This window comes from Homarus americanus, unplaced genomic scaffold, assembly GCF_018991925.1.
Source record: "Homarus americanus isolate GMGI-L3 unplaced genomic scaffold, GMGI_Hamer_2.0 scaffold33468, whole genome shotgun sequence".
NCBI classification, from domain to species: Eukaryota; Metazoa; Arthropoda; class Malacostraca; order Decapoda; family Nephropidae; genus Homarus; species Homarus americanus.
This window is the reverse complement of record NW_024714177.1, coordinates 4,284,555-4,312,464: the sequence shown is the minus strand read 5'-3', so window position 1 is coordinate 4,312,464 and position 27,910 is coordinate 4,284,555. Positions and strand designations below refer to the sequence as shown.

Below are 27,910 nucleotides of genomic sequence, written 5' to 3'. Positions count from 1 at the left end.
TGGACGAAAATAAAATATTACAACGATTTTATAAATATCTCTGCGGTTGATTATTTCTCTCACCAAAATAAACCTGATGAAGAATTACCAATTTACTGCATGAGAAGGATACAGAAACGGTGGTAAATTCACTCACATTCTAGATCTTTGGGTACAGCTGTGTTGCAAGCTGGGTTATTTACACTAGTAATAGGAACTGCTGAGAACCTGCCACTGACTAGCCCAAATAATAATGCTATAGTAAATAATGAAACTTAACCTTACAGCGCATGTCATTGTATCCCTGATTCCAGATTTGAATTTGTGAAGTGTGGCCATAATTTGTATCGAATAAAAACAGGAAATTACAATCACAGAACCGAATCGAAAGAATCAAATGTCAAAACAAAGGTGGGAGAAAACATCATGGTGGGGTGAATGGGTGAAATGCAGCCCTCCGTTCCTCACAACACCAACAATTTATTTACACACAAAAAAAGCATCACAACGGCTTCCTGATACGACTTTGGTATACGGTGATTTTTAACTATTCCTTATGAACTTTGAATCTATCTTAAGTAGCAAAACAATGTTGATGGGAGGGATGACCTGACTTTGCACATATATATATATACAGTATCTTTACTATCGTCTCTTTGTTACTTGGAACTGAATTACATAAACAGAATATATAATCCTGTGTCCTAGATCAATTATACACTAGTGAACTGACTGACTGACTTGCGTTCGAGTTCTTTTTAAGGATGCGTATCACTTTACTTCACCAGACAGTGTTGAGCAATATATAGTGTAAAGAGACTCTGGGCTGTGGTAGAGGTCCTTCACCCTCACGCAAGTTTTATATCCTTATATCTCTATGAAGTATTTGGTTCATACTTTTCTTCATTCATATCATTCCTCTATAGTTAATCCAGTTAATCCCGTCCTCTAACAACTCGAGCATCTAACAAGGAAATTTAATGATCTTTCCCTGACGTTTTGCTAATCATCCCTCCAAATAATTATTAAAATTAGACAAACTTAGTCTATTAACGAAATTCATGAACGTTACTATCACAAAATATTCAAGAGGTAAGTATTATACAGCTCGAAATAGTGTTACAGTACCACACTTTCTCAGCACGTATACTGAATAATAGTCATGTGTTCCTTAAGCTATCCTTCATATACAAAGAGTAAAATATTACTCAGAAGTCTACATTTAGTTATTCATGTTATTATTTCTTTTTTTTGCACGGCTGTAAAACGGTTCCCTTTCATCACTACGATCCATGTTCAGTGAGAATTATCTAGTGACTACTGAACACGGCAGGGTTTCTCTGTGTTCTACATCTAATACTGGACCGCTGGGGAGGGGTGTTCCTCACTGGACCTCTCAGAGACCAGCTAACCTCAACCCATAGAACTTTCCATTACAAAATATAACCACCATTAAAAATATTCCCCATCTCTGAAATACCGAATCAAAGATACCAGATAATAGTTGCATTAAAGTACATCATCTCACAGATACATAAGACCATAACTAAAGATAATTCTAATCCATCTATCATATCAATAACATATCATCATTTATCTGAAGTAATATGAATAGTTTCCATTTAGTTTAAGGTTACCACATATACAACCTCTCATGACTGTGTATAAGGGAAACTGTCAGGTCCTCTCATTTCTCACCTACAGGACTAGCCATAATACCCGACAGGAAAAGCTTTAATCAATACAACAGTTCTCACCTTGAAGAAATCACACCAAGGATGATCCATGTTAAGGGCTTTTTGGCTCTATCTCTACTTCAATTAATGAGGTTTGCACATTGTTACTCTGATACAAACATTAGCTTGACGCATTCTAGAGTACTGTACACATTGCTGACCTTCACAACACCTAACAATCATTATTTATCCATATTAGTCAACATTACGCTATTAGTGTTCTGTATGCCCCAACAACGAGTCTTTTAAAAGTATGGTTGTTTATCTTCCTCAGTCAGTTATTTTCCTTACAAAGACAAGACAAAAGTTCACACAGTCACTCTCACTAAGAAAGTCCTGGTCACCTCACTGTATGGAAGACCCAAACAGTGGTGCATTTATTCTAGCATTAAGATTCTTATTAACCCAACGAAAACACTGATATATAATAATAATAATAATGCTCACAAGACATCTCCTTAATATCTAGATACATAAAGACAATACTAAGATCACAGCCACAGTAAATTAAATGTTATTAAGGTTAAACTGTATATCACTTCCAGCTAATCAGCATGACGAGTGGAAGAAGTATGGTGACGTCAGCGGTGACGTAGAGGGAGGGGGCGTGACTCGAGAACCTAAAGATAGTGAACATCTCGTCCCTGGGCTGCCAAGGGTCCTTGCCATTGTCATAAAACATGGGGCACTGGTCGTCTGGAAACGGCGAAGACGGAAATGTGGTCAAAATTTTAGAAGGAAAAATTCAGGACATATAGAGACAGTCTAAAACATTTTGAAGAATCAGGAAAGCAAATACGCTTTCTAAATCTTGACCCAAAATATAACAGCTATATATCTATGCGTGTACAGTACGTATGAAATAAACTCCAGTATGTCAATAAATCATTAAAGAAAAACTCACAAAGGCGTTCACTAAGTGTGAGATTAAGCGCAACAGCGGCGCTCTCTTCGTATGTGGAGGAGAGGAAGTTTTGCCGCAGACCACGCCCCTCCCACTGACTGTGACATGAGTATTTTAGTTACCCGACCCTGGTACACCTGTAACAGAAAACGGAGTTAACTTGTTTGTATAACTCAACTATTTTACTATTATTGTTTTATCTGTATTATTATTATTACCAAAAACTTAAACAAACATTTCTCAATCTTGACAAAAGAGAAAGAAGATACTGTACTCACCCAGCACCTGAACCTTGACACAGAATCAGACGGGTCGTGGGTGATGAGGTAGGACAAGAGGTTCTCTGCCAGTACCCTATACACTGAAGGCGGTAGTCGGTCACACCTGCGACAGAAAGACAAAGTTAATACAAAATCTCTATCTCTCTCTTCTCTCAAATACCAATTAAAGATAGAGGCTTAATATCAGAACCCTTTCAACTAATACATACAGTAAACATAGAGTACCTGCAATTTATAAAGACATGTGGACCATGCACTTAAAAAGATACATAAACATACACACTTACAATTTAGACTCATGAACGTAACACATTTACAGTTTAGTCGTCAACGTACACAAATACAATTTATGCAATTTTAAATGCACATGAACGCACACACAATTTACATATATAAAAACGTACACTTACAATTTACAAACACACGAACGTATACTGTACACTTACAATTTACAAACAATCTACACATGAACGTGCACACTTACAGTATACAAATTGTCACTATCTGAAACTTACATTATTAAGGTCACCGATTGGCTTTTATATACGTGTGAGACAATGGCAGCGTTTCTAAGTTCAATATAGAGGAGTATGGCCTAAACTCAGTGTGATAGAGAATGGAAGAAAAAGAAAACGTCGATGTTTAAATCCTCGGAATAACTATACAATTTTTCACATTAAAGAGACTGAAACAGATTGAAGAATTGGGATAACATAGAGGATAACGTAATAACTTTGATAACATGGACAATTTTATAACATATGTCAAGAGAGTAATAGAATAATAATAATCTTAATAACAACAACAATAAGATGCCATAAATAACGAGAAATAACCACAATAATAAGTGAAATAAAAAAAAGTATAATGACAGTGAAAATGACACCAATAACAAGCAATAAACAGTAATAATGAGTAATAAAAATGATAAAAAGAACAATATGAGATATTAAGCAGCACGTGGCCAGCATTGTAACTAATATAAAACGACAATCACAATAGTTCAGTGTCTCGTCATTGCTTTTTCGATCATCAAAATCATACCTAGATCTAAAAAAAAAACGTCAATTATCTTCAAAATATACAAACGGGACAAGAAAAAATAATCTATACTGTATATATTCCCATAAACAAAAGAATCGGATCAGAGTCAACTTTTTATCTATCTTCACCAACACTACTCACTGTTGAAGTCCACTGGATGACCGTCCTTGTTGAGGGAGAGGCAGAGGTCCGTGTCAATGATGATCCATTTACGGTTCTCGTCACATACAGACATATCCGAGACGCGGGTGTGGCAAGGGTAAGTGTCTAGAGGGGACGAGGTAATGCCCCCAACGATGCGAGGTGTGAGGGGTGATGGACCACTTTGCCCGAATGAGAATCGACCTCCAAGGGGACAGGAGATCGGGTCTGGTGTATCAGCTGAGTGAGAAAGTGACCAATATTAGCGGTTTAGTAGAAATATGACTCCAGTAGATATTCTGACAAGTTCACTGGTGGAGGAGCGTGAGGGGTGGGAGGTGAGGAAGAAATTATCCCCACAGACCGTTTTAGGTATTTAAAGGGAAGATTTGGGTCAGGATCGACGCAAATGGCCGTACATAAGAGGATTATTGAGAGCTGAGAGGAGGAGGTAAGGAAATGGTGGCGTGATTGACACTGAGACGACAAAACGAGAAAGAAATCATAGACTACTGTGAGACGACAAGATGTGAAGATGTATCCTGGTGCCACACACACACACTACATCGCCAGCCACCGAGAGGTCAAGACGTACCTGGCTCCTCTCCGGAGCAGCCAGGTCAACTATTACGTTGGCCCATACCAACTCCCTCCTGAACCCACCTCACGAATATCAAGTTCTGCCGAAGTTACAATTTCATTTAGGAAAGGAATGGAACCAGTGTTAAACAGGGTGAACAGTGATGTGAACAGTGCTTAAGTCAGTGAGAACAACTCAACAGTAACAGTCGTACCCAAGTTAACCTTCACACAGTGAGGTCCCAGGTACCCAGTGATAACGGCCCGTGAGACCCAACAACAACCAGATATGTGTTAATCTGTCTACGATAGGAAGGCCTGGGACCACATCTCACTCATATAACACCATCTGTGAGGAATTACTACACCCGTCAGGTCCTCATAACACCATATGGAGAATTACTACACCACGTCAAGTCCCTCATAACACCATCTGTGAGGGTACTACACCACGTCAGGCCCTCTCATACCATCTGTGAGGAATTCGTACACCACGTGATGCCCCTCACAACACCATCTGTGAGAATCCTATACCGTGAGGCCCTCATAACACCATCTGTGAGGTAATTACTACACCACGTGAGGTCCCTCATAACACCATCTGTGAAGGAATTACTACACCACGTGGTCTCTCATAACACCATCTGTGAGAGAACTACTACACCACATGAGGTCCCTCTTAACACTATCTGGGAGAGAGTTATTACACTACGTGTTTGCTGTTCAACACCTACATTAATTTGTATGTACACTGTATGTTCCTTTACCTTTCTCTAATAAAGGCTTTTGTTAAACCACCAATGTATGTAATAAGTCATTTATGTCCAATGTATATTTTCAGCCTTCGAGCTGCAGAACTTTTTCAATAAACCGTTTATTATTATTATTATTATTATTATTATTATTACACACACACTACACGTCGGCTTAGGGACCCACCTATGAGAGTATCGTACTTCCACTCTCGGCCGCTCCTGAAGTTGGAGTAGTCACACACCTGGAAGCTGCGAGATGAGAGAGGCCAGGTGAGTGATTTACCTGACGCGATGTTATGGTGGCGTGACAGCAGCTCCCAACACGCATGCTCCGTCTGACTGCGGACAACAAATACTTGAGTTATTAGGTAAGGTGAAGATGGTGCATCTATAACATTAACATTTGTAATTTGTATTAAAATAACTAATTTTAAGGAGGATTCGAACCTGCTTCACAAAGATTCCGAATCGACCGTCATTGAAACTACATAAGACTAAATCATTGTAGGGCTTTTCATATCAGGTTTGAAAATGGTGAGGAAACAAGGCTGTATAATGCTATATCACACGACACATGTTCAAGTCTCACCCAAAGAACACGGATTTCATAAATAGTGTATGTGTCACCAGTACTCACCAGCCCTCCACACTGAGCTTGGCCATAAGGAAGCGGTTACCACGATGCTGGAGACACACGTAGGAGGAGGTCTTGGCCGAGCCCCCCGCCAGGTTGTCTCCTTGATATGGGTGGCGTTGACCAGCATCTCGGCTCCTTCCCCGTAGACTGCCACTTGCCCGTCAGGTTCCTCGGCAGGAAACACCCGGGGCTCACCTCCTCATGCTTTACTGAAAGAGTTGCAGAAGGTAAGAAGATGATGAATTATTTTTAAAGGTTTTTGTCGGTAATAATAATAATTTTCTTTTTAATGTAAATGAGGCTTAATTTTCCATCCCTCCTCCCTCCACAACCCTTCCTCCTCCCTCCCCTCCTCACCATAAGACAGCCTGAACCTGACGGGGCTGTTCTCTGGGGTCTTGAGCACAGAACACTCCGGGGTAATGGAGTGACCCATGTACAGGTCGTCCTCCCTGTTCCTGACGAAGCAGCGGTATTTCTCCTCTTTCCTGGACTCCCTGGTATTGACAACGGTGAAGTAATGATTCCCGCCCACATACCAGTCACCCAGGCACGAGAACACCACAGCTGGGGAGTGGGAGGGCCAGGTGAGATGGTGTTTGGATGGAAAAGTTGTATGCAAATAGATTACAGTATTTCATTGGGAATCTCTCTCTCTCTCTCTCTCTCTCTCTCTCTCTCTCTCTCTCTCTCTCTCTCTCTCCAAAGGGTTGCAAGAAACACTCACTGGCATCAAAGGAGTGACCTATGCCCTGGCACTTCCTGTACTGTGAGGAGAACATCTGGTTGTCGATGAGGAACTGGCTACCTGGCTCCTGGCACGACTTGAGGATAGCCCTGGATGGTTACATTCTCCCGTGAAGCTGAAACACAGGTAAACAAGGTAATTAGACACAGGTAAACACTGGTAAATACATGTATATTAACGCAGGCAAACACTGATAAATAAGCACAAGTAAACGGAGGTAAACAAATAATATAAAGAAAACATATTAATAGGTTTGTAGACATATACATATGAGATTAAATTGTGTGGGAGTTAAGAGAGAGAGAGGGAGGACGCCATGTGAAAGTTGGAGTGGGTAGTGGGTAATTACGGGAGGGAGGAGAGGGAAAGTTTGAGGAGGGGACGGGAGGGAAGGAAGGAGGGAGGGAGGAAGGAGGAAGGAGGAGGGTACAGGAAGGAAGAAATGAGAGAAATGGAGAAACAGGGAAAATGAGGTTATATAAAAGACAGTAAACAGGCATAGTGGGGTGTAGAAGGTGGGTGTGGGTGTGGGGAAGGTGGAGGTGGGTGTAGGAAGGTGGGTGGGTGTAGGAAGGTGGGGTGTAGGAAGGTGGGTGTGGTGTGTGGGTGTGGGAAGGTGGAGTGTGGGTATGGTGTGGGGTGTGTGGGGTGTAGTGAGGGTGGAAGTAGGTGTAGGAAAGGTTGAGATAGGTGTAAATGGGGCGAAAACAGGGGCAACACAACAACACACTCCAGGACCAACTGTACACTGCTACATATCTACACGCCATCCTCCTCCTCTACGTACCAACACCACTCTAAACGCCCTCCTCTCTACAGTATACACCACTCCTACACGCCCTCCTCCTCTACAGTACTTACCACTCCCACGACCTCCTCCTCCTACAGTACCCTCCACCACTCCTACACGCCCTCCTCCTCCTACAGTACCCTCACCCCTACAGTACCCTCACCACTCCTACACGACCTCCTCCTCCTGGTACCCTCACCCTCCCCGCCCTCCCTCCTCCTCCCCTACAGTACCCTCACCACTCCCCGACCTCCTCCTCCTACAAGTACCCTCACCACTCCCCTACACGCCCTCCCTCCTCCTCCCCAGTACCCTCCACCACTCTACACGACCTCCTCCTCCTACAGTACCCTCACCACTCCCTACACGCCCTCCTCCTCCTCCTCCTAGTACCTTCACCACTCCCTACACGCCTCTCTCCTACAGTACCCTCACCACTCCCCACGCCCTCCTCCTCCTCCTCCTACAGTACCTTCACCACTCCCTACACGCCTCTCCTCCCTACAGTACCCTCACCACTCCCTACAGTACCCTCCCCTCCCCTACACGCCCTCCTCCTCCTAGTACCCTCCACCACTCTACACGCCCTCCTCCTCCCTCCTACAGTACCCTCACCACTCCCTACACGCCCTCCTCCCCTCCTACAGTACCCCTCCCACCTCCCACCCTCCTCCTCCTACAGTACCCCCCACCACTCCCTACAGTCCCTCTCCTCCCTACGACCTCCTCCTCTACAGTACCCTCCACCCTCCCCTACCGCCCTCCTCCTCCTACAGTACCCTCACCACTCCCCACGCCCTCCTCCTCCTACTGTACCCCTCACCACTCCTACAGCCCCCTCATCCTCCCTACACGACCTCCTCCTCCCTACAGTACCCTCACCCTCCCCACGCCCTCCTCCTCCTACAGTACCCCTCACCACTCCCTACACCTCTCCTCCCTACAGTACCCTCACCACTCCTACAGTACCCTCACCACTCCTACGACCTCCTCCTCTACAGTACCCTCACCACTCCCTACAGCCTCCCTCCTCCTACAGTACCCTCACCACTCCTACACGCCCTCCTCCTCCTCTTACAGTACCCTCACCACTCCCCGCCCTCCCTCCTCCTTCTAGTACCCTCACCCTCCTACACCTCCTCCTCCTACAGTACCCTCCCCTCCCCTACGACCTCCCTCCTCCCCTACAGTACCCTCACCACTCCTACACGACCTCCTCCTCTACAGTACCCCAACCATTTACTGCCTCCACTAGACGCTCAGTACTCCTGGCGACAAACTTCAGTACTACAACACGTAACATCGGGTTAGCTCCGTGGGTCATATAGTTTTTTGTTGTGTTTGTGGTTAAGGACAAGTATACCAACCCAACTATGTATGAAAGGACTCCCAGTTAGTAAAGGCAGACTATTTACGGTGATATTTATGCAGTAGTTGAATACTTTGATGGCCCACAATGAAGGTACTTAGTTTTGTGTTATTGTAGGGCCATATAAGTATTCAACTACGGCGTAAATGTCACCGTAAATAAAGTACATATCGCATTGTCATTACACTAGAGAGGGATGGCAGTCAGGTGAGTCGATATGGTCTCCAGAGGCGCATAAACTGTTAAAAACATCAAAGCATCGTCGAGGTACACACAGACAGGTCACCCGTAGCTGAGTGAAAGTATACCATTGATTTGACGAACTCCTTGCAAGGCAGACTGTACCATATGTCATCACAGACTGGGGTTACGTTGCTCTCTCTCTCTCTCTCTCTCTCTCTCTCTCACCTGAATCTGTTCTGCCAGGCGAAGTGGTAGAGACCGTGTATGGCTGGCCGACAGTTAAGGAAGGTCGGGTCTTGCCTGAACATGAGGTAGCCGTGCCTACCCTCCTGCAGAACACACACTGACGACGCCGATACCTCCTCCTTCAGGCTTCTCCGACTGATACACGAACCTGGAAGAAGTATTGAGATGTAGATTAAAAAAAACTACATTACTATTCATCAAGTGTAGAAGGGACAAACAGATAGATAGACAGACAGGTAGATAAACAGACAGAGATAGACAGACAGGTAGATAAACAGACAGACAAACAGACATTGAGACAGGCAAAAAAAAATAATACAAACAAAAACAGACGGAAAGACCTCATACCAGACAAACCAAGACAGAGAGACAGACACACACACTCCATATATCTAACCAATTTCCTTCCCTCTCTCTCCTTCCCTCTCCCTCCTTCCCTCTCCCTCCTTCTCCCCTCACATCATGTAATTATCTCATTCCCTACAGACTCCCAGGATGACACACACACACACTATCTTGTGGTCTAGCAGTGTAAGTAAAACAGTTAATCGCTCTGGTGGTTCATTTCCTGAGATATGGGAGATAATTTTCATAGAGAGGATTTGGATGTTTTTCTGAGCTGAGATTAATTCCTTTGTGTTTTCATCTCCGGCCTTTGTTTCTCTCTCTCTATCTCTATCCATCTGTCTCACATTTATCTGTCCATCTCTATCCCCCATCTATCTATATTGCTTTTAGAATAAATATATTAAAATTAAAAAGCTGAAAATCACAATATCTTTTCCGACGTCACTTTTTGTTTTAAAGTAATTAACCACAGCCAATCAGAAGCCATGTTTACCCTTACTTTCCAGTCTCTATGACGTTCCAGGACCTGACGATGAATCTGACACAAGCACCTGATTGGTGGATGAAGACGTACTGGTACTTCGACGAATCACCTCCCGGTCTATAGGTTTGCCCCAGATTATCTCATTAGGGAAAATTTCTGTTTCCATGCCCCGTCCATTTTCCCAGGAGAACCAATCACCTTGGATGATGGTCGGGAATGTCGTCGTGTCATTGGTGGATGCGGAGTACACGTCATGGCTGAAAAGAGACGAAAATATTTGAAATTATATTGTTAAAAGTTTTTGTCTAGAAATTATAAATATTCAAGGTCAATTTTGTCTTATTTATTATTATTATTATTATTGTCTGTTTCGCTGTCAACTTATTTATTACACTGACTGTCTTTCTGTCTGTCTGTCGCTCTCCCTGTCTCACCAAGGTCTGCTTTGTCTGTCATAAACCAGTCATCTTTCCGCCCTGACAGTCATATAGGTAACGAGGGGGGGGGGGGGCTGTGGACGCGTTTGTTTTGCTTACCTCTTTGTGTCTGTCTAAGTCCCAGCAAACAGGTCCTAGTAAGCAAGTCCTATCAAACAGGTCCAAGCAACAGGTCCTAGCAAAAAGAATCTAGGAAATAGGTCCCAACAACAGGTCCTAGCAAAAGAATAGGAAACAGGTCCAAGAAACAGGTCCTACAAACAGGTCCTAGCAAGAGTTCCCAGCAACAGGTCCTAGCAAAAAGAATCTAGGAAACAGGTGCCAGCAACAGGTCCTAGCAAACAGGTCCTAGTAAACAGTTCCCAGCAAACAGGTCCTAGCAAACAGTTCCCAGCAAACAGGTCCTAGCAAACAGGTCCTAGCAAACAGGTCTTAATCCTTTTTGAGGGCAGGGGTTAACAGCCGGTTAATACCTTTGTCAATACCTCTCCCTCTCTCTACACTGACCCCTCCCTCCTACTCTCCCAGGAGACGCAAGGCGGCAGTCAGTGTAATGGCTTGATGGCGGCGTCGTTACTTGACTCAGTGGTGTGTGCTGGGTGATGACGCTCCTGCACGACACACACAAGAGAGAGACACACACACACACACACACACACACACACACACACACACGACACATACACACACACACACACACACACACACACGACACACACACACACACACACAAAACAATAAACCTCCAAGGCGTGATGAGAGTTTCCATAATGTGTTGTTTTTTATCATCATTTTATAGACATTTCTCCTACAATATTTCGCTCACCTGTCTGTCTGTTGGCATCACAGGTGAGACTCGAGGCAAAAGATTGATGAAGTCTGTTTGTATGACCACACCAATCCAAATGGCCAAGTTAGTACATATCTACCTGTTAGTTTTTGGTTTGATCGTCTGTTTGTTTCAAAGGTCGCTTTTGTCACGTCAATATGGCGTTAATTATCATGTTGTAAATCCGTGTTTATCAGAGGACCATTTTTCAGTAACGTATCATGTACCTGTGTCCCGCCGGCTGTAGTGGCCAGCGTCAGCATCAATACCTCTTATCCCCTGAGGCCTGCTGAAGTAGTGACCAAATGCTCTACTGAAACAACATTGCCATACATCAAGTTACACCAATAATAACAATCAAAGTAAACAAACAACAACACAAAACAGAGAAGAAGAGAAATAATCAGACATTTCTTATCATCTTCAGTAACTTTCTCATATAGTGGAGACGATTAGCAGCAGGGAGAGAATTAAGTGAGGAATGGTAAGGGATATTCAACTGCTAATTAGGGAGATATTTTCCACCTACACTAGCTTACACAACAACTATTATTACTACAGGTTAAATCATTGTTTATTTTATCATCCTAGTTTATTTTATCTAGTCAACTCTTACTGTTGCACGAGGTGAAGGTTGGATAATGACGCGTAGGAGGCAACAGGAAGGAGCTATGAGTATAAAAGGTATCGAAATGCCCATAGAGATTGGTTCAGATCTTATACACGCAGAGGATTAATTGCCTGTCTGTCAAATGTGTGTGTGTGTGTGTGTGTGGTTGTGTGTGTGTGTGTGTTTTGTGTTGTGTGGTTGTGTGTGTGTGTGTGTTTTGTGTTGTGTGGTTGTGTGTGTGTGTGTGTGTGTGTGTGTCTGTGTGGTTGTGTGTGTGTGTGTGTGTGTGTGTGTGTGGTTGTGTGTGTGTGTGTGTTTTGTGTTGTGTGGTTGTGTGTGTGTGTGTGTTTTGTGTTGTGTGGTTGTGTGTGTGTGTGTGTGTGTGTGTGTGTAGTGGTAATGTATGTATGTATCTCCTATCACTATGCCATATTAGCTGAGGTTTCGAAGAACAACAACAACAACAAGAATACAGGCGTAGACAAGGGACTGGTAAGCTCATATATTGACCAGATAATAACACCCCCCTCCCTCCTTCCTTCCTTCCTTCACCCTCTCCCTCACCCCCTTCCCTTCCCTTCCTTCCTTCACCCTCTCCTCACCCTTCCTCCTTCCTTCCTTCACCCCTCCCTCACCCCCCCCTTCCCTCCTTTCACCCTCTCCTCACCCCCTCCTTCCTTCCTTCACCCTCTCCCCTTCCTTCTTCCTTCAATTCTCTCCCCCTCACCTCCCCCTTCCTTCCTTCTCTTCTTCCTTCACCCTCTCCCTCATCTCCCTTCCCTCCTTCCCCTCCTTCACCCTCTCCTCACCCCACTCCTTTTTCTGCCTACGGTTCCTTCCCCACAAAACATTACCCCAGTGTCAGTTAGTCACGTCAGTCTAGGAACGTCAGGAGGATGTCAGGTCTTCGTCAGCTTCATGATAGAATGACAGCTAAAAGAAAAGAGAACAACAAAAACAGCAACACAATAACAACAAAACAGAAACAATAAGAAACAAAAAAACTCAGACAAAATAACTAAAAACATAAACAATAGCAAACAATTAAAAAAAGACAAATAACAACAAACAAAAAACAATAACACAAATAAAAAAATGACAAACTAAAAACAAAAAAAATAACATACAAATAAACAAAAAACAAAGAAAATAAATAAAAACAAAAAACAAAGACGAAATAAATAAGAACAAAAACATTACAATTCGTATAACTTTTTACAAGATCCTCAATATTCCCACCAAGTTATTAGTTAAAAAAAAAGTTATACTGTATATCAAAATGGTTCAAAATAAAAGACCTAATGAAGCATAACTACAAGACACGAGTAGTTATTAGTGTAATTAGGTCGAAGCAATTAGGAAGAGTTGTTTAATCATGACAAGACGAGGTAATTAATGGCCTTTTATTTGATGGGTCGTTTATACCATGACGTGTTTTTTTAAATTTTGAGTATACGATGTTTTTAAGTCCCTTGAGTACGATAACAAAAAAACCTCTTTTTTACTATGACACGCATCTACTTGAGTATCACTGTACGATGTTTTTAACTCTTTGAGTACGATATGTTTGCTAGTCAAGGAGAGAGAGTAGGAGAAAGAGAGAGAGAGAGAGAGAGAGAGAGAGAGAGAGAGCAGTAACCTCACTCTGTGTGTAGCGCGGGACATAAGCACTCTTCCTTCCTTCCTCCCTCTTCCATCCCAAGACTACTGTAGAGCAAGACCCCCCATCATCCCTTCCTTCCTTACCATCCTCCTGCGTGTGTGTTTGCATGTTGGTATTTGGGTACAAGTATGCATGCACTCTGCAATTTCCGTACATAGTTAATATCTATAAAAATCCAAACACCTTACCACTTACCTAACTCCCTCCTCCCCTCCAACCCCCCTTAAAAAATTATAATAGTACCCCCTCCTTTCCTCCTCCCCAAATTTTCCTTCCCCCTCTCCCATCACCTCCCTCCCCACCCTCCTCCACCCCACCTCCTCCTCCACTCCCACCTCCTCCTCCACTCCCCATCTCCTCCCCACCTCCTCCTCCTCCCACCTGCCCCCGTCAGTCACCCAGTCCGACACCTTCATGAGTCAGCACGACCTGTAGTGTGTTATGAAGGTCGACTGACTTTGGCAACATGAGAGCGGTATCAGCATTGCAATTGATCAATAAGACGTTGATGCTGAAACCATTCACACTGCCCCAATGAATTCCGAGAGAGAGAGAGAGAGAGAGAGAGAGAGAGAGAGAGAGAGAGGCTGCACATATTGCTACTTTGTTGATCTCACCCCCTACCCCCTCTCCACCACCTTCCACTGTCCCGTCCTGCGTGGAAGAATAGGCTGAGACAGAACGGAAAGACATAAATAGATTATCGATGCTGAAAGCTGGCCCACAGTTGCCTTGAGAGCCACGGGCCTGTTGTTATCCAGGTGTGTGTGTGCGTGTAAAAAATGGCGACTAAATTACAGAGGCTATTGAACCAAGATGCGTATAATTTTGGCTCCCAGTTACGTGAAAACGTTTGAAAATGTGGTCATGGAACAGTAAGGTGCACAGTAAGGTCCAAAACTGGGCCACCAACAACCATGTCACCATCAACCATACCAAGACCATGGTTATGCACATCAACCTCTCCTCCGACATTGTCCCACCTCCTTCCATTACTTTAGGTCCGAACACACTCCAGGTTGTAGATTCCACGAAGCTCCTCGGCGTCAGCATAGACAACAAACTAAATTGGAAACCACACGTCAGTGAAGTTGTCAAATCCTCCAGTTTCCGTCTCCACCTCCTCTGCCGACTCAAGTCCCTCGGAGTTCCTGCACCCGAGCTCCTCAGTGTTTACACAACATTCATACTTCCCAAGCTCACCTATGCCTCCCCTACCTGGTCTTCCTCCCTAAATGCCACACAACGTAAACACCTAGAAAAGTGCAAAAGAGGGCATGCAAGATTATTCTCTCCCCTTCCTACTCCATATCAAGAAGCGCTCAACACACTGACCCTTTCGACTCTCACTGACCATCACCACGACCTCATCTGCAAATTTGGTAAGAAGCTTCTACACCATCCTCGACACCGCTCCTACTACCACCTGAGATCCCCTAGCCCGGAATTGCTGTTCGACACCACAACCGCATCCAGCCCATACGTGCACGAACTGATCGCTATAACAGCCCAGTCCCAACCATTGTAAAAATTATCAATAACTTGTAATAAACCAGTGTATTCACTCCCAGTAAATACTACTTCTTGCACTGTCACTATGTTGAAATGCACTGTAGTTTGAGCTTTTCCCCATCTAGTTATTATATATCTTTTTTGTATCACTTATGTTACTTGTATATTATTTATAGTTCGAAACCCATTCCCCAAATATGTAACTGTATATTTTCATCCTTCTGGCTGCCAAGCTCTTTCAATTATTATTATTATTATGGAACAGTAAGGTGCACACACAGATGGTCATGGAACAGTAAGGTGCACACACACACACAGGTGGTCAGGGAACAGTAACGTGCACACACACAGGTGATCAAGGGGCGTTTAAACACCTTCCTTTACACCTGAATCAGAGTTTCTTTTATAATTAAATAATATCACCTACCTTAGTTGTAAGTGAAGTATTGTTATTACACATATTTCTCCGGGGGTAATTATTTCGTACCATTACAATTTGGCTAAACAAAACATAATCCTCGGTGGAGAAAAATATAAAATAACACCCTTAAAACAAAACAAATTGAGATCTTATTAAAAAACAAAAGCAAAAAAACAACTTCTGTCCTGTCAAGAAAATTTGTCTTTTAGATACGAAGAGAAGAGAAAAATTTAATACCCGTAATGAATATTGATCAATACCAGACCTGACGAGCGTGTTCTCTGCCACACCACAAAGCAATCGTATCAGTACAGAAAAACTTCACTAACACACTGCACTCCTCCTTACTGGCTGGAAGTGTTCCCCCCCTTTAAGTGTTTACTCTAGGAAGCATAACATCATATGGTCACTCACTCCAGGTGCGTTATGGTTCTCCACACACACATACAGCAAGTTCTTCATGTACAAGCTCATGGTGTGGGAGATCTGTTTGATACACTGTAGAAAGTTCATTGATTTTCGGCGTTGACGTTATTTACAGAGGAATCACAGAGTTGATTAGACTGGGGGAGTATTGGATTCCTGTTTGTTCATCTGAGGGATAATAAGCATTGCAGTGACTGGGATAATGCCTCCTCAATATTACCTTGTAATTCAATTGACATTAGGAACATTATAGAATCTAGTCTCATTAAACATACCGAAGCAGTCAACATGAATTTGAGTAATGGTACAAACTGGACAATTTTGTAATTAAGAAGATTTGTAACCAGGTGAGAAGGTTGGGTCACCTTACCCTCTGACCTGACTACCGACCGTTACGGTGCTTTTTAAAGATTAATAGGGTCATTACCTAATACCTGACCATTGTGGACTTGATCTCACCCTCCTCTGTATATATATACCTTGTTTTGTACTTCTCCTTAGTCTGTACTCACCCCTGAAGATGTGAATTACACGAAAGCGCTTGGGAACTTCGTGTTTTCTTCTTTCCTTGTGGTTATCAGCATATACCTGGATCACGCGCAACTACAGTGATTTACTTGTCTGTCAAAATCCTCATTTATCGTGTTTCCTCTATGTATTTTTGAAAAGTTCCGAAAAATAAAGAAAAAATACATTGAATTTCGTGCTTCTGTGACAGGATTAATCGCTTGTGACCTGACCCCTGGAATGTTGACCGCAGCTGAGGTCAAAGGTCACCGCGCCACAGGTACTGAAAACGCTGACTGGTTGAATCGGTCCCAGTCTAAACAGGCCCCAACTTACCCTAGCAATTTAATGGTGGAATTCAGGTCTAAAGGTTAGCTTGGGGTTTGTCAGCACGGGACCTATTTCGCCTGGGGCCTATTGGGACTAGGGGTTATTATGACTAGGGCCTATTTGACCTGCAGCCCCGAAATCACAACTTTCTTCCTGGGGAAAGTTATGTGTATAAACATAAACATAAGAAAATAAGGAGTCTGCAATGGGCCGGTTGGCCTGTGCATGGCAGCTCCTGTCGAGAGTTACTACCACTCTCTATCATCCATGAATCTATCTAGCCTCCTTTTGAAACTTTCCTGAGTTCCAGCACTTACTACAGTATCTGAACTTGGCACCTATGACATATGATATTATAGGGTGTACAAAGCCGACGTGTACTTAATAAAAGTGCACACCATCAACAGATATGTGTATAATAGGTATATGAGTGTATATAATGGAGCTGTGAGTGTACATAACAGAGGTTACAACAGACAGGTGTGTACATAATACAGGTGTACATGAAAGGCGTGTGTACATGGCAGAGTATAGTTAAGAGGTGGAAACTTCAGCTTTTAAATAACTCTTAAACAACAACAACAATATCATTATTATTATTATTATTAGGTTAATTTATTTTCTATGTGATTTAATTGTGTGTTTTAGACGATGCCATCAGGTCTATGATATAATTAAATATAAAATATAAATCAATCACGGGACATAGTTTTTTTTACTGACAGGGAAACAAAAGGAAATTTTTAAATAAGATACTTACCTATTATTAAAATGCTTAATGTTATATATCCTTTACACCGAATCATTATTAGTGTTGGTCGTCTTCTTTGTATAGACACAATAAACAATTTCTTGAACACGATACAATATTAGTTTATGGTCATTTTGGGACACAAATTTAGCCGCACACCTCACCCGAAACACAGCCGAAAACTAAGGTAAATCTATTTAAACCAACCGCGCGCCTTGTATTAGTTCTGCCCTAGAGAAAATTCAAGTTGTTGTACCAATGTAGCAATCCTAAAATTAAGTCGATAACTAATATTTAATTTGGTCTATAGCAAGATTCTAAACATAATAAACGTATCACGATAAAAAATATTCGACTTGGCAGTTGCACGTCACGCCAATGGTGTGGTTTACCTGGGAAGACTTACGTCTGGCAAGGGGAAGCTACACACCTACTGCTTGCATCCTCAAGCTGCCATGTGCTTCACAGATGTCGCCGGGGGTTTATTGAGCTACAAAATACATCTCTCAGGCCCAATACAGACGTAACTTGCAATCATCGCGGCAGGGCAGTGTAAGGGTTCATCGTAGACCGTAACTGCACGCCTTAAATTCCACTTGTTTTAGTCACCAAAATATGTTTTCTTGGAAACATGGCGTCACACCTGGTAGCCAATCACCACTACAGCGGTAAACAATTGCAATACACTTCCAGGGGAAAAATGAGAATAAGAAAAGCTATACTGTACAATATAGTCATTATTTCTAGCCTTTTCACCATACTTACAACTGTTTTTGATCCCTAGTGTGTACTATATCCAGTTGGCTTAGAGCAAATACATAAAGAATTTTTAAATTAATTAAGGGAACTGGAGCATGGTACTGGAGCACCGTGCATGACTGACCAATAGGTGGTGATAACATCTTCCCTCCCTCCACAGCAGCTGTTTATTGATCGTCATCAGGGATTCACCATCAAACAACACGATAGTTTTGGCCTACGGAAGATGAAAGATATCGGCTAACTTCATGGGGAAGAACATGTAATGTCTTCAATCGGTTTCCTTAAGAATATCAGGTATTTGTATATAAATGAAAGCAGATATAGTATGAGAATTAACACGATAAAGTCATGAAAGGTAGAGACGCAAATACTTGATCAAAAGATTCAAATGTCAAAAACATTTAACAAGTAATTGATGGGTGTAGTGTGTTGGTGGTACAGCGGTAACACGCAGAACTGTCATGGGTTCGAGTCCTGTTTGGCCCGGACGCACGTGGGAAGGGCGTTATCCAGTGTGACCCTACCAAACTCCGCTTACTCGAGTTTCCTCCTATATTAACACTGAATTAAGAAAGTTTGTAACAAAGAACTATCCGGGTGATATGACAAATTACGCTACATTCCCAGGGCGATCTTAAGTTCAGTTTTCATCTCTATCTCCGCGTCGTAGCGATTTAACGTGTTATCAGATGTCTCCAGCTGTAACGTACGGTCCTCTGAGAAGCTCGAGACCAGGAAACACCAGCAGTAACTAGTGAGTAGACCAAGAGAGAACCGGAAGCTCATGACTCATGGTTCACCCACACTCGTGGGTGGGTGGAGGGGGGGGGGGAAGTACACATAAAAAGAACACACTTTCGGAAATATACGAATATGGGAGTACATACCGATACAGTACATGAAAATACACAAACATACATGGAGATGCATACATAGCCTATGTATGGATGACCAATACACACACTTTAAGACAATATCTTATAAGTGAACATAAAACGGCATAAATAGAAATATGAACTCCCCATTCACATACCTGGACGTACTGCACAGACATGAGACGAGAAAAGGAAGACCAGGTATACACACAGAGGAGTATATACACACATGGCATTTTCATAAATCGGACTACACTTCGGCACACATGAAAAAACCCACACACATGCTGACAACAAGCACAAACTGTATTCAAACATGCACATTAAGCAGGATACACATAAATACGTTTTAATAGCAGTTAATTTCCAGTAACTTCATTAAAGCACCTGCCAGGTAATCATGGGCGTTCGCAGAGGGGTGCAAGGGGGGAGGGGCGCACTCACATCCTTCCGGAAAATTAGAAATATTCTTTCTCCCGCAATCCTTGTTTTTAGGTGAACTTTTTGTTCTTTAACGTTCCCACAGCGGCCGGTACTTTTGACAATTCCTCTGGCATTATGTTCACACCACAGAGGAACCGTGTACTGTATACCTTACTATGCATTACTTTACAGTTAGTTAAATAGGCAATTTTCAGAAATAATTTGCTTGTTGTACGTAACTTAACTAATTGTGGGTTCTTTTATTCAAATTTTAATGACTAGTATGATATTTGGGTAACTGAACAATTTGTCCGACTCTAGTACAATATGGCATATAATTATAAACTATATAATATTCGTTAATATGATTATTCACAAATGAGTATAAAAGCAAAAACGAATATAGGAGTGGTTTTATTCATTTATTTATAATTTACCCCTACTGCCATGGAAATTATGAACATATAAGCGTATTTCAAAATTTTCTGCAATAAGTTCATGTATACTAAGTTTGTCACTTGTAAAACCAAATTGTGGTGGAAATGTGAGAAAAGACCCAGTGCTCTAGCTTACAACCATGATAAATAAAGCAATCCTACCATAAGAAGTTCCATTTTCTTTTATCACAACAACTCAACATAGAAAATAGATGTAAATAAACAGTTCTTGAATGGGTTTAAATACGGAACTTAAATAGCTTTGAATGAGATTAAATATTATTATTATTATTATTATTATTATTAACTGTACAGAATGATTATCATGTAGTTAATTCAGGACAGTTATATTAAAGAAATTAATCTAAGATATTGAAATTTTAATAAAAAAAAAGGTCACAATGGAATTTTAATCAATTTTTGTTTAATGAATTTTACGTTATAGATTATCAGCAAAAAATTTATAAGAATAAATGGATTTCAGGATTATTTGGAACTCTAGTACAGTATATTGGTTTGGTTACTTTAGATTAGCATATGTTAGATTAGGTTTGGTTAGGTTAAGTTAGATCAGGTTAGGTTAGATTAGGAAAAGTTAGGTTTGGTCACAATAAATTAAGTTAGATTTGGGTAGGTTAGGTTAGGTTAAATTAGATTAGGATAAGTTAAAATTTGGTTAGGTTATGTTTGGTTGCACTCCTACTGTAATTCACAAGTTATGTGTTTTTATTCCATTAAATCCAATTTTAGGTAAGAAAAATACTGTTATCATGCCCATGCACATTTTAATAGCTAGACAATACACAGTACATAATTTATGTACAATATATGTCTTAATTATACAGTAGTTGTAAAGCAACAGTACTAAATGGAGATAAAATGTTAGCCTATTCGGAATACACATGCACTTGATGACTACTTGTCATAAAAATTTACTGTGCACTGTCAGTATATTAGTTAATTTAGCAATTTCCATAAATAATTTGCTTATTGTAATGTAACTCAACTAATTGTGCGGTTTTTTTTTTAATTTTTGATAACGATTATGATTTTTGGGTTAACTGCACAATTTGTTGAATACAAATGACACATTATTATAAACACTGTATAACATTTGTCAACCTTATAACACTGATGAATTCCATAAAACATTCCCGAATATTTACCTCATCATAAGACATTAGCATCAATGACATCTGTTCTTTGATGGAGACACCGGTCACCTCGTCTGCAACAATGCAAAAGAACCCTGCCATTTTCACTTCTGAGATTAGTTGTTTGTGAATATATCTTGCACACTCATGGAAGAGGTCAGTCTGAATCCCTTTATACTTGTTTGTAGCATTAGAACCATGCTTGAAATGATCAGCAAGAGATGATTCAGAAAGATGCTACAAGAAAAATCTAGCAGAGCAAGAACATTACCACGATTGTTTTCTGGAGAGGTAATCCACTTCATCAGTACTGTTCCATGGAGAGCAACATTCTGTCGGCCACATAAGATAACCGTTTCCAAAATCGACTGAGCTTACATTATTTCTCCTTGATATGAGCTGCCATCCTGAACCTGGCTTGTTGCAAAATGTTGAACTGGTGCTGTTCCATAATACTGACGAAAGAAGCATAATGAGCCATAGACTCTTGGCGATACTCTGTTCCACTATGTTGCTAGAGGTCTGCAGCACTAACTTTGGACTTTGTTAATGGTGAATTAACTAACATCTCAATTTGGCAGTGTGTATCCTCACTGAATGTTTAAATTATTTGGGCTATAAAATAATACTGTCAGGCCCCTGTATATGGACCCATGTTTCACGACCACAAGGGCAAATTTACATGTGCTCAAGTGGGATACGTGACCATCAAGCCCACCCCCCCTCGGTCCAGGCCTGACCACTGTACAGTACTATGAAAGTGGTATTAATAGTCAAGATGCCATGTACTGTATCAGTCAACTCGGGCCGATGATGGCAATAAAACAAATCAGAAGGATGATGCGCCAAACAAGCCAGATCTTCCATTTTGTTTATTAGTATTTTTGAAGGACAACATATTTGCTATAAATATCAGAGGGCTCAGTTATATGGCAAAATACTGTGGTCAATTGTATACAGTATTTGGATCACCTGAAGTTTAATTCCTCCAGCTTATTTCAGCTGATGGATTAACACCTTTACATTACAGGTGAGATTAGATGAAATAAGTTGGGGTTAATCCTCAGGAGATCCATGTACAGTATTCGTCATATGATACTCCCACAGACTTTTTTTTTCATTGATATAATTCCAACTTTCTACAGTATATGGTGTAATCTTCTCTACATATTTATAAAGTTGTCAGCATCCTGGATCCTAATAACTTGAATCAACATTGGAGTTTTCAATCTGTAGACCTTTAAGTTTCCAAAACAAATATAAGAAAAGCATAAGTTATATGGAAAATATCATAATAATTGCATATATTTGCCATCAGACAAAATGAGTGAAAAATAAAAAATAATATAAAAAAGGACGGGATTACAGTCATTAGCACACGTGATAAGAAATAAACAAGGCTGATGCACAAATACAGTAACCTTTTTTAACAATAATTTCCTAACTCTTCCTCCTTGATGATGACACAGTTCTCTTCATGGTTCTCCATCTTTATGTCACTCTGGAGATGTGAGTCCACCTTCAGTGGATCTTCTGTCATTGATATGATGGAGTCTGGGTCAAATATTTCCCCTTTAATTCCTGCCACAGAGCAGTCTATTACCTCTGCTGAAGAATTTATCATAGGATCACTATTTGTCTGCTTCAAAGATGTTTCCATATCACACGGGGAAGACTGGTCATAGCTACCTTCAGTTTGAGGTGATGTGCACAATATCTGATAATTCATAGCATTATTTTCATAAAATAACTTTCTCTCTCCTTGATGAACTGACATATGCTCTACAAAGGTTCTCTTACGATGAAAGGTTTTGCTGCACTCTGGACACTCAAAAGGTTTTTCACCCGTATGAATTCTTATATGTTCTATTAGAGTTCCTTTCTGTGAGAAAGATCTATTACATTCAGAACAATGGTATGGTTTCTCACCAGTGTGAATCCTCATATGCTTTACTAGGTAACTCTTGAGGCTAAAGAATTCATTGCATTCTGAACACTGGAACGGCTTAGCTTTAGTGTGCAAAGTTACATGCCTTAATAAATTAGACTTCAGACTAAAAGACTTATTACACTGTAAACACTGAAAAGGCTTCTCACCTGTGTGAACTCTCATATGATCTAACATACTCCCTTTCTTATTAAAAGCTTTGTTACAATTTGAACAATGATACAGGTATATTTTCTCTCCCGTGTGAACACTCATGTGCTTCTTTAAGTTCTCTTTTCGGACAAAGGATTTTTGACACACTGAACACTGAATTGGTGAGTGAACTGACATGTGTTTCATTAGATAACTTTTCAAGCCAAATGACTTGTTACACTTTGAACACTGGAATGGGTTCTCACCAGTATGAACTATCATGTGATTAACCAGACTGCAATTTTGCCGATAAGCTTTATTGCATATGGAACACTGGTATGGTTTCTCTTTGGTGTGAACTCTCCCATGTTCTATAAGTCTATATTTCTGTGGAAAAGATTTAAAACATACTGAACACTGATGTGTTTCTCCTCTGTGCACTACCATATGCTTCCATAAGCTCTTTTTAGAGTTATAGCTTTTACTACATTCTGAACACTGAAATGGCCTCACTGCAGTGTCATTCTCCATATTTCTAAATGAATATTTTCACCTGCAGGAATTAATACAGTACGGTACCTCTTTACCACTAAACAAGCATATCTTCTGATTGTAACAATTAAACTTCCTTTTTCTTCTAAAGGATAAAATACATTCTGAACACTACAGAGGCTTCTTGTGTTTGTGACCATTCTAAATAAGGAAACTTTTACTTAAGTTTACAGAATATCACTAATTTAGTACACAAAATCCTGAGATATTTAAAAAAACAAAATAGGGTATCTCCAGAGTACCCATTTATTTCAAATTTCAACTTACATTATGAAAAACAAAATTAATACTGTATTGCTGCAAAGAAGATGTGTGAATCATCAGCTACCAAAGATCTGATACTGCATGTGCTGTCCACCAGCTATGAAAACAAGAAAATAAAATTTGTAATTCAGTAAGAGATATTAAATAATATTTTTGTATTGCCTGATAATTTTGAATCTCATTTTGCCCCAAAATTTCTCATGAGCCATAAACATCATCTTTTGAGGCAAATATAGAAAAAAAAAATCAGAGAATAACTGCCAGGATGTTGGAATTGTAGTAATATTAGGGTGAACATGAGCTGCACAATGGGTGACCTGGGAGTCCTAACAACAGAGGGAGACTCTTTGGTACACTGTAGCTTGAGTTTCTGCCTTGACTCTACTGTTCATAGTTGCTGCGGTCTGGACAGGACGGCTGCCATACAATCTGGCAAATGAAAACAAATCGTTATTACTAGAACCCGGATGTTCAGGCAAAATGCCATATATGCCTATATTTTCCTTTTTTTTTGACATACAAGTGAAATATTGCCTATGTTGTTGAATTATACCTATATTGTCTTATTTTAGTGTTTTGTCTGTTATTTGTAAAAAAAAAGGTGACAAATTTATTTCCATGCGATTAGAACAATTGTATGGGAGAAAGACTTTTTTTTACAATATTTGCCTATTCCTGGCTCACTGCGCCTGGCTCGCTATGCTCGTGTCATGCTCAGTGAAGCGTCACTAATCCAAGGGTTATCAGATGTCATAATCGCGAGTGACACGACATGGGTGAAGCGATCAGTTCTCTTTCAAAGACGGAAGTGTGCTGTACTGGACAGTACTGCACACACATAATTCTTCCCAAATTTTAATAAATATTCTTAGCCATACATACAAATAGATACTGTAGCTAAAATTACACCAGAATTTCTCTGACAGCATATCACCAGAAACTTTTCCCTAATCTTATCATTTCATCATTTCAAAACATTCTCATTTCATGTCAATCCACTGAAACATTCAAATTTCTATGACTTAATTCAGAACGTTGCATTTAGCTACATCTTTTTTTTTCATTCCTTGTTCGCATCTTTTTATACTACAGTATATTTTTTTAACATGATTTTTTCTACTTTGCTTACATAGGATGTGTCATCTTCTATGCAGACTCGTGTTTCAAATGATTACAGGCATTTGTATCTTAAAATTGATAGATGGCTGTTCTAGAATAAATAAATTATATTAATCATTTACTGGGTATAGAATACAACTTGAGTTTCATGGAATTCACTTATGCAGCATTTGGGCTTGGGCAAAAGCCACCGAAAAATTATATATAAATATTCAACTTACCGGAACATCTATTGTCCCAACACACTAGATTACCCCATTTGGCAGGCAGTATGAAGGCACTAAGAGCTTTTATACTGTACAATAATATGACAGTGAAAATCCGGTGTTTTAAAACAAAAATTAAATCAATTGTGTTCGCGGGTTAGTCCTATATAATTACGACTAACCTTATTTAACCTAACCTGGTGTAATTGTATCCACTTCTTTATAAATATCAATATAAAGTTATGTGTTTTTTTTCCGAATCTTAACCAGTATCAGTACCAAACTCTTACCTTAAACCTAAAACGAGGTAAATTTCTGTAATTTTTTCAAAGTGGAGGGGCAGCCACCAAGTAAATGTGACCACAACAGTCACTCATAACACAGCACAAGTGGGTCTAAAGCTTTTCATTATTGTTATCTCAGTCCAATAGGGTAGTTAGTATCTAGGCGTGTCTTAATATGTCACTCCACACACAGGTGATGCTGGGGCTGGGGTGTTGTGATGGGTGATCAATGTTAATATTATAACCACGAACATACTGTAACATATTTATTTTTTTACCTAAAATAAATTAATCAAAACTGATATGATTCAGGTAAAGGTACTCTGTTATTATTGGAATATATTAAGTTGGGTTCATCAACATAACACATGATAATTTTTCAGCTTTCTTCTTTCAGTATATTTTTAACATAAGCCTGGCTGGTCGGTTGTGTTCCTGTGTTTGCCCAAAGTTTTCAATGGCGCTTAGATTTTTACTGAGGGATTGAACTAACGGGACAATTTATTTTTTATTTTGTACAGGATTAGCCTGCTAGGGCACAGGTCAATGGCCCACATCAGGACCTGGTGGGCGAAAATAAAATTATAATTATAATAATACTAATACTAATAATAAATAAAAAATATATATATATATATTAAATAGAAGTATAATAATAATAATACTAATACTAATAATAATAATAGTGTAATAATACTAATACTAATAATAATGGACAATAACACTAAAAAGGGTCAATAGTGAGAAATGATATATGTATGTTGTTTTGTCAAAGTAAGAGAACAATTGAGACCCTGCAATTGTGCATAAATAAGGCAGCAGGGTCTACCATTAGATAACACATTATGCTTCCAATATCTTCCTAGACGGTAGTACCTACTACCACTCAAAATATTCTTTAATGTAGGAACTTGTCTATTATGAATAGAATAAAGGAATTTTTGGCCCTTTTAAGACAGCGATCAACAAACAATAAAGGATAGCCATGATTTTGTACAATGAACTGAATGTGTTGCAGTTCTTCCTTAATTTAATTAAGAATCACAAATTTGCAAACATTTCAAAACATGGCAGAAAAAACACATTTTGGTACTCATGGTGACTCGATCAAAAATGTATGAAACTGTCTACAGTATCTGTGTAGCCTTTCTGTACACCTTAAATTTATAATTATGACCATTTCCCATGATAAGCATATCAATAAATGGAAAGGATCCATTTATTTCTCTTTAAATTTTGAAGGTAATAATAGGGACATGGTCATTAAGCTTGTCCAAAAATTCCAGTGGGTCACTGTTTATAGGCCATAGACAAAGAACATCATCTACATATTGTTACGCCGTCTCTTAATTTACTTTAATATCCAGGTTCTAGGCGTAACCAAACAAAAAAAGTTAAGTAAATCAAAAGGGAATAAAAATAAATAAAGTAAACCTTTAAGAATTGAATTAAATTAAATACTAACACAATAAAGAGCCTCGTATGCTGTCACAACAAATTGATTCACTATCGAAACTTTTAAGTCACAAATGATACTAAAACATCGAAACATCAAAAGAACTGCTTAAACATATAAAAATAAAGCACTGGATTACGTTAACACTGAAATTAACTATCGTGAAACAACACTGAATTACTTAAATGTAACTAAGCAAGCGCTGATGGACACATAAGAGACATGAATAGGTACTCACATAGATATACCACATTGGTGGCAACAGGAACAACACAGAAATAAAATAAAGTATAAGTAACAGGTGATGGGTGTCACTCAACAGAACTTGAACTGAATGACAAGAGGACTGGACTGAACTCCGTCTGCTGGTGGAGTACTATATATACGTAAGGTCGGCTCCCGCCAGTGCGACACGCTGGTGAAACATGGGTTGTTTAACGATGCAGATGGTCGTTAGAGAAACAAAGAATGCTTGTTACAATACTAAATGAAGAAATAAGATGGGCTTGAACAAATAATAACAGTTAGAACCTTAACAGCACAGGGTATGGTAATTAGAACATATAATAATAAATATAACACATCATT

The 27,910-nt window shown here is 40.2% G+C and overlaps 3 protein-coding genes across 3 annotated transcripts; all 3 read right to left on the bottom strand.

Annotated features, from left to right (window-relative positions):
• Positions 1-2,279: 2,279 nt before the first annotated feature.
• On the bottom strand, positions 2,280-6,082 carry LOC121875997. The gene is made up of 6 exons (XM_042380853.1): positions 6,057-6,082; positions 5,604-5,758; positions 4,086-4,325; positions 2,898-3,003; positions 2,620-2,756; positions 2,280-2,411 (listed from the first exon to the last, which is right to left on the bottom strand). Exons 1-5 carry the CDS (start codon positions 6,080-6,082, stop codon positions 2,738-2,740), a joined length of 546 nt encoding a protein of 181 aa, XP_042236787.1. The 3' UTR covers positions 2,280-2,411; positions 2,620-2,737.
• On the bottom strand, positions 6,063-10,289 carry LOC121878342. The gene is made up of 5 exons (XM_042384512.1): positions 10,240-10,289; positions 9,372-9,540; positions 6,784-6,919; positions 6,414-6,623; positions 6,063-6,265 (listed from the first exon to the last, which is right to left on the bottom strand). Exons 3-5 carry the CDS (start codon positions 6,836-6,838, stop codon positions 6,093-6,095), a joined length of 438 nt encoding a protein of 145 aa, XP_042240446.1. The 5' UTR covers positions 6,839-6,919; positions 9,372-9,540; positions 10,240-10,289; the 3' UTR covers positions 6,063-6,092.
• Positions 10,290-22,218: 11,929 nt separating this feature from the next.
• Positions 22,219-26,110, bottom strand: LOC121877307 (zinc finger protein 501-like). The gene is made up of 2 exons (XM_042382993.1): positions 25,873-26,110; positions 22,219-24,686 (listed from the first exon to the last, which is right to left on the bottom strand). Exon 2 carries the CDS (start codon positions 23,970-23,972, stop codon positions 22,788-22,790), a length of 1,185 nt encoding a protein of 394 aa, XP_042238927.1. The 5' UTR covers positions 23,973-24,686; positions 25,873-26,110; the 3' UTR covers positions 22,219-22,787.
• Between the last annotated feature and the right edge of the window lie 1,800 nt (positions 26,111-27,910).

Bases quoted from the DNA above. Each gene is read 5' to 3' on its own strand.
- LOC121875997 (XM_042380853.1), bottom strand. From the start codon at position 6,082: ATGGCCAAGCTCAGTGTGGAGGGCTG. The intron at 5,759-6,056 runs GTGAGTACTGGT...TGTTGTCCGCAG, and splicing joins AAGCTCAGTGTGGAGGGCTG to TCAGACGGAGCATGCGTGTT. The intron at 4,326-5,603 runs GTGGGTCCCTAA...TTTCTCACTCAG, and splicing joins GAAGTACGATACTCTCATAG to CTGATACACCAGACCCGATC.
- LOC121878342 (XM_042384512.1), bottom strand. From the start codon at position 6,838: ATGTTCTCCTCACAGTACAGGAAGTGCCAGGGCATAGGTCACTCCTTT. The intron at 6,624-6,783 runs GTGAGTGTTTCT...CCCACTCCCCAG, and splicing joins AGGTCACTCCTTTGATGCCA to CTGTGGTGTTCTCGTGCCTG. The intron at 6,266-6,413 runs GTGAGGAGGGGA...CAACTCTTTCAG, and splicing joins CAGGTTCAGGCTGTCTTATG to TAAAGCATGAGGAGGTGAGC.
- LOC121877307 (XM_042382993.1), bottom strand. From the start codon at position 23,972: ATGGAGAATGACACTGCAGTGAGGCCATTTCAGTGTTCAGAATGTAGT.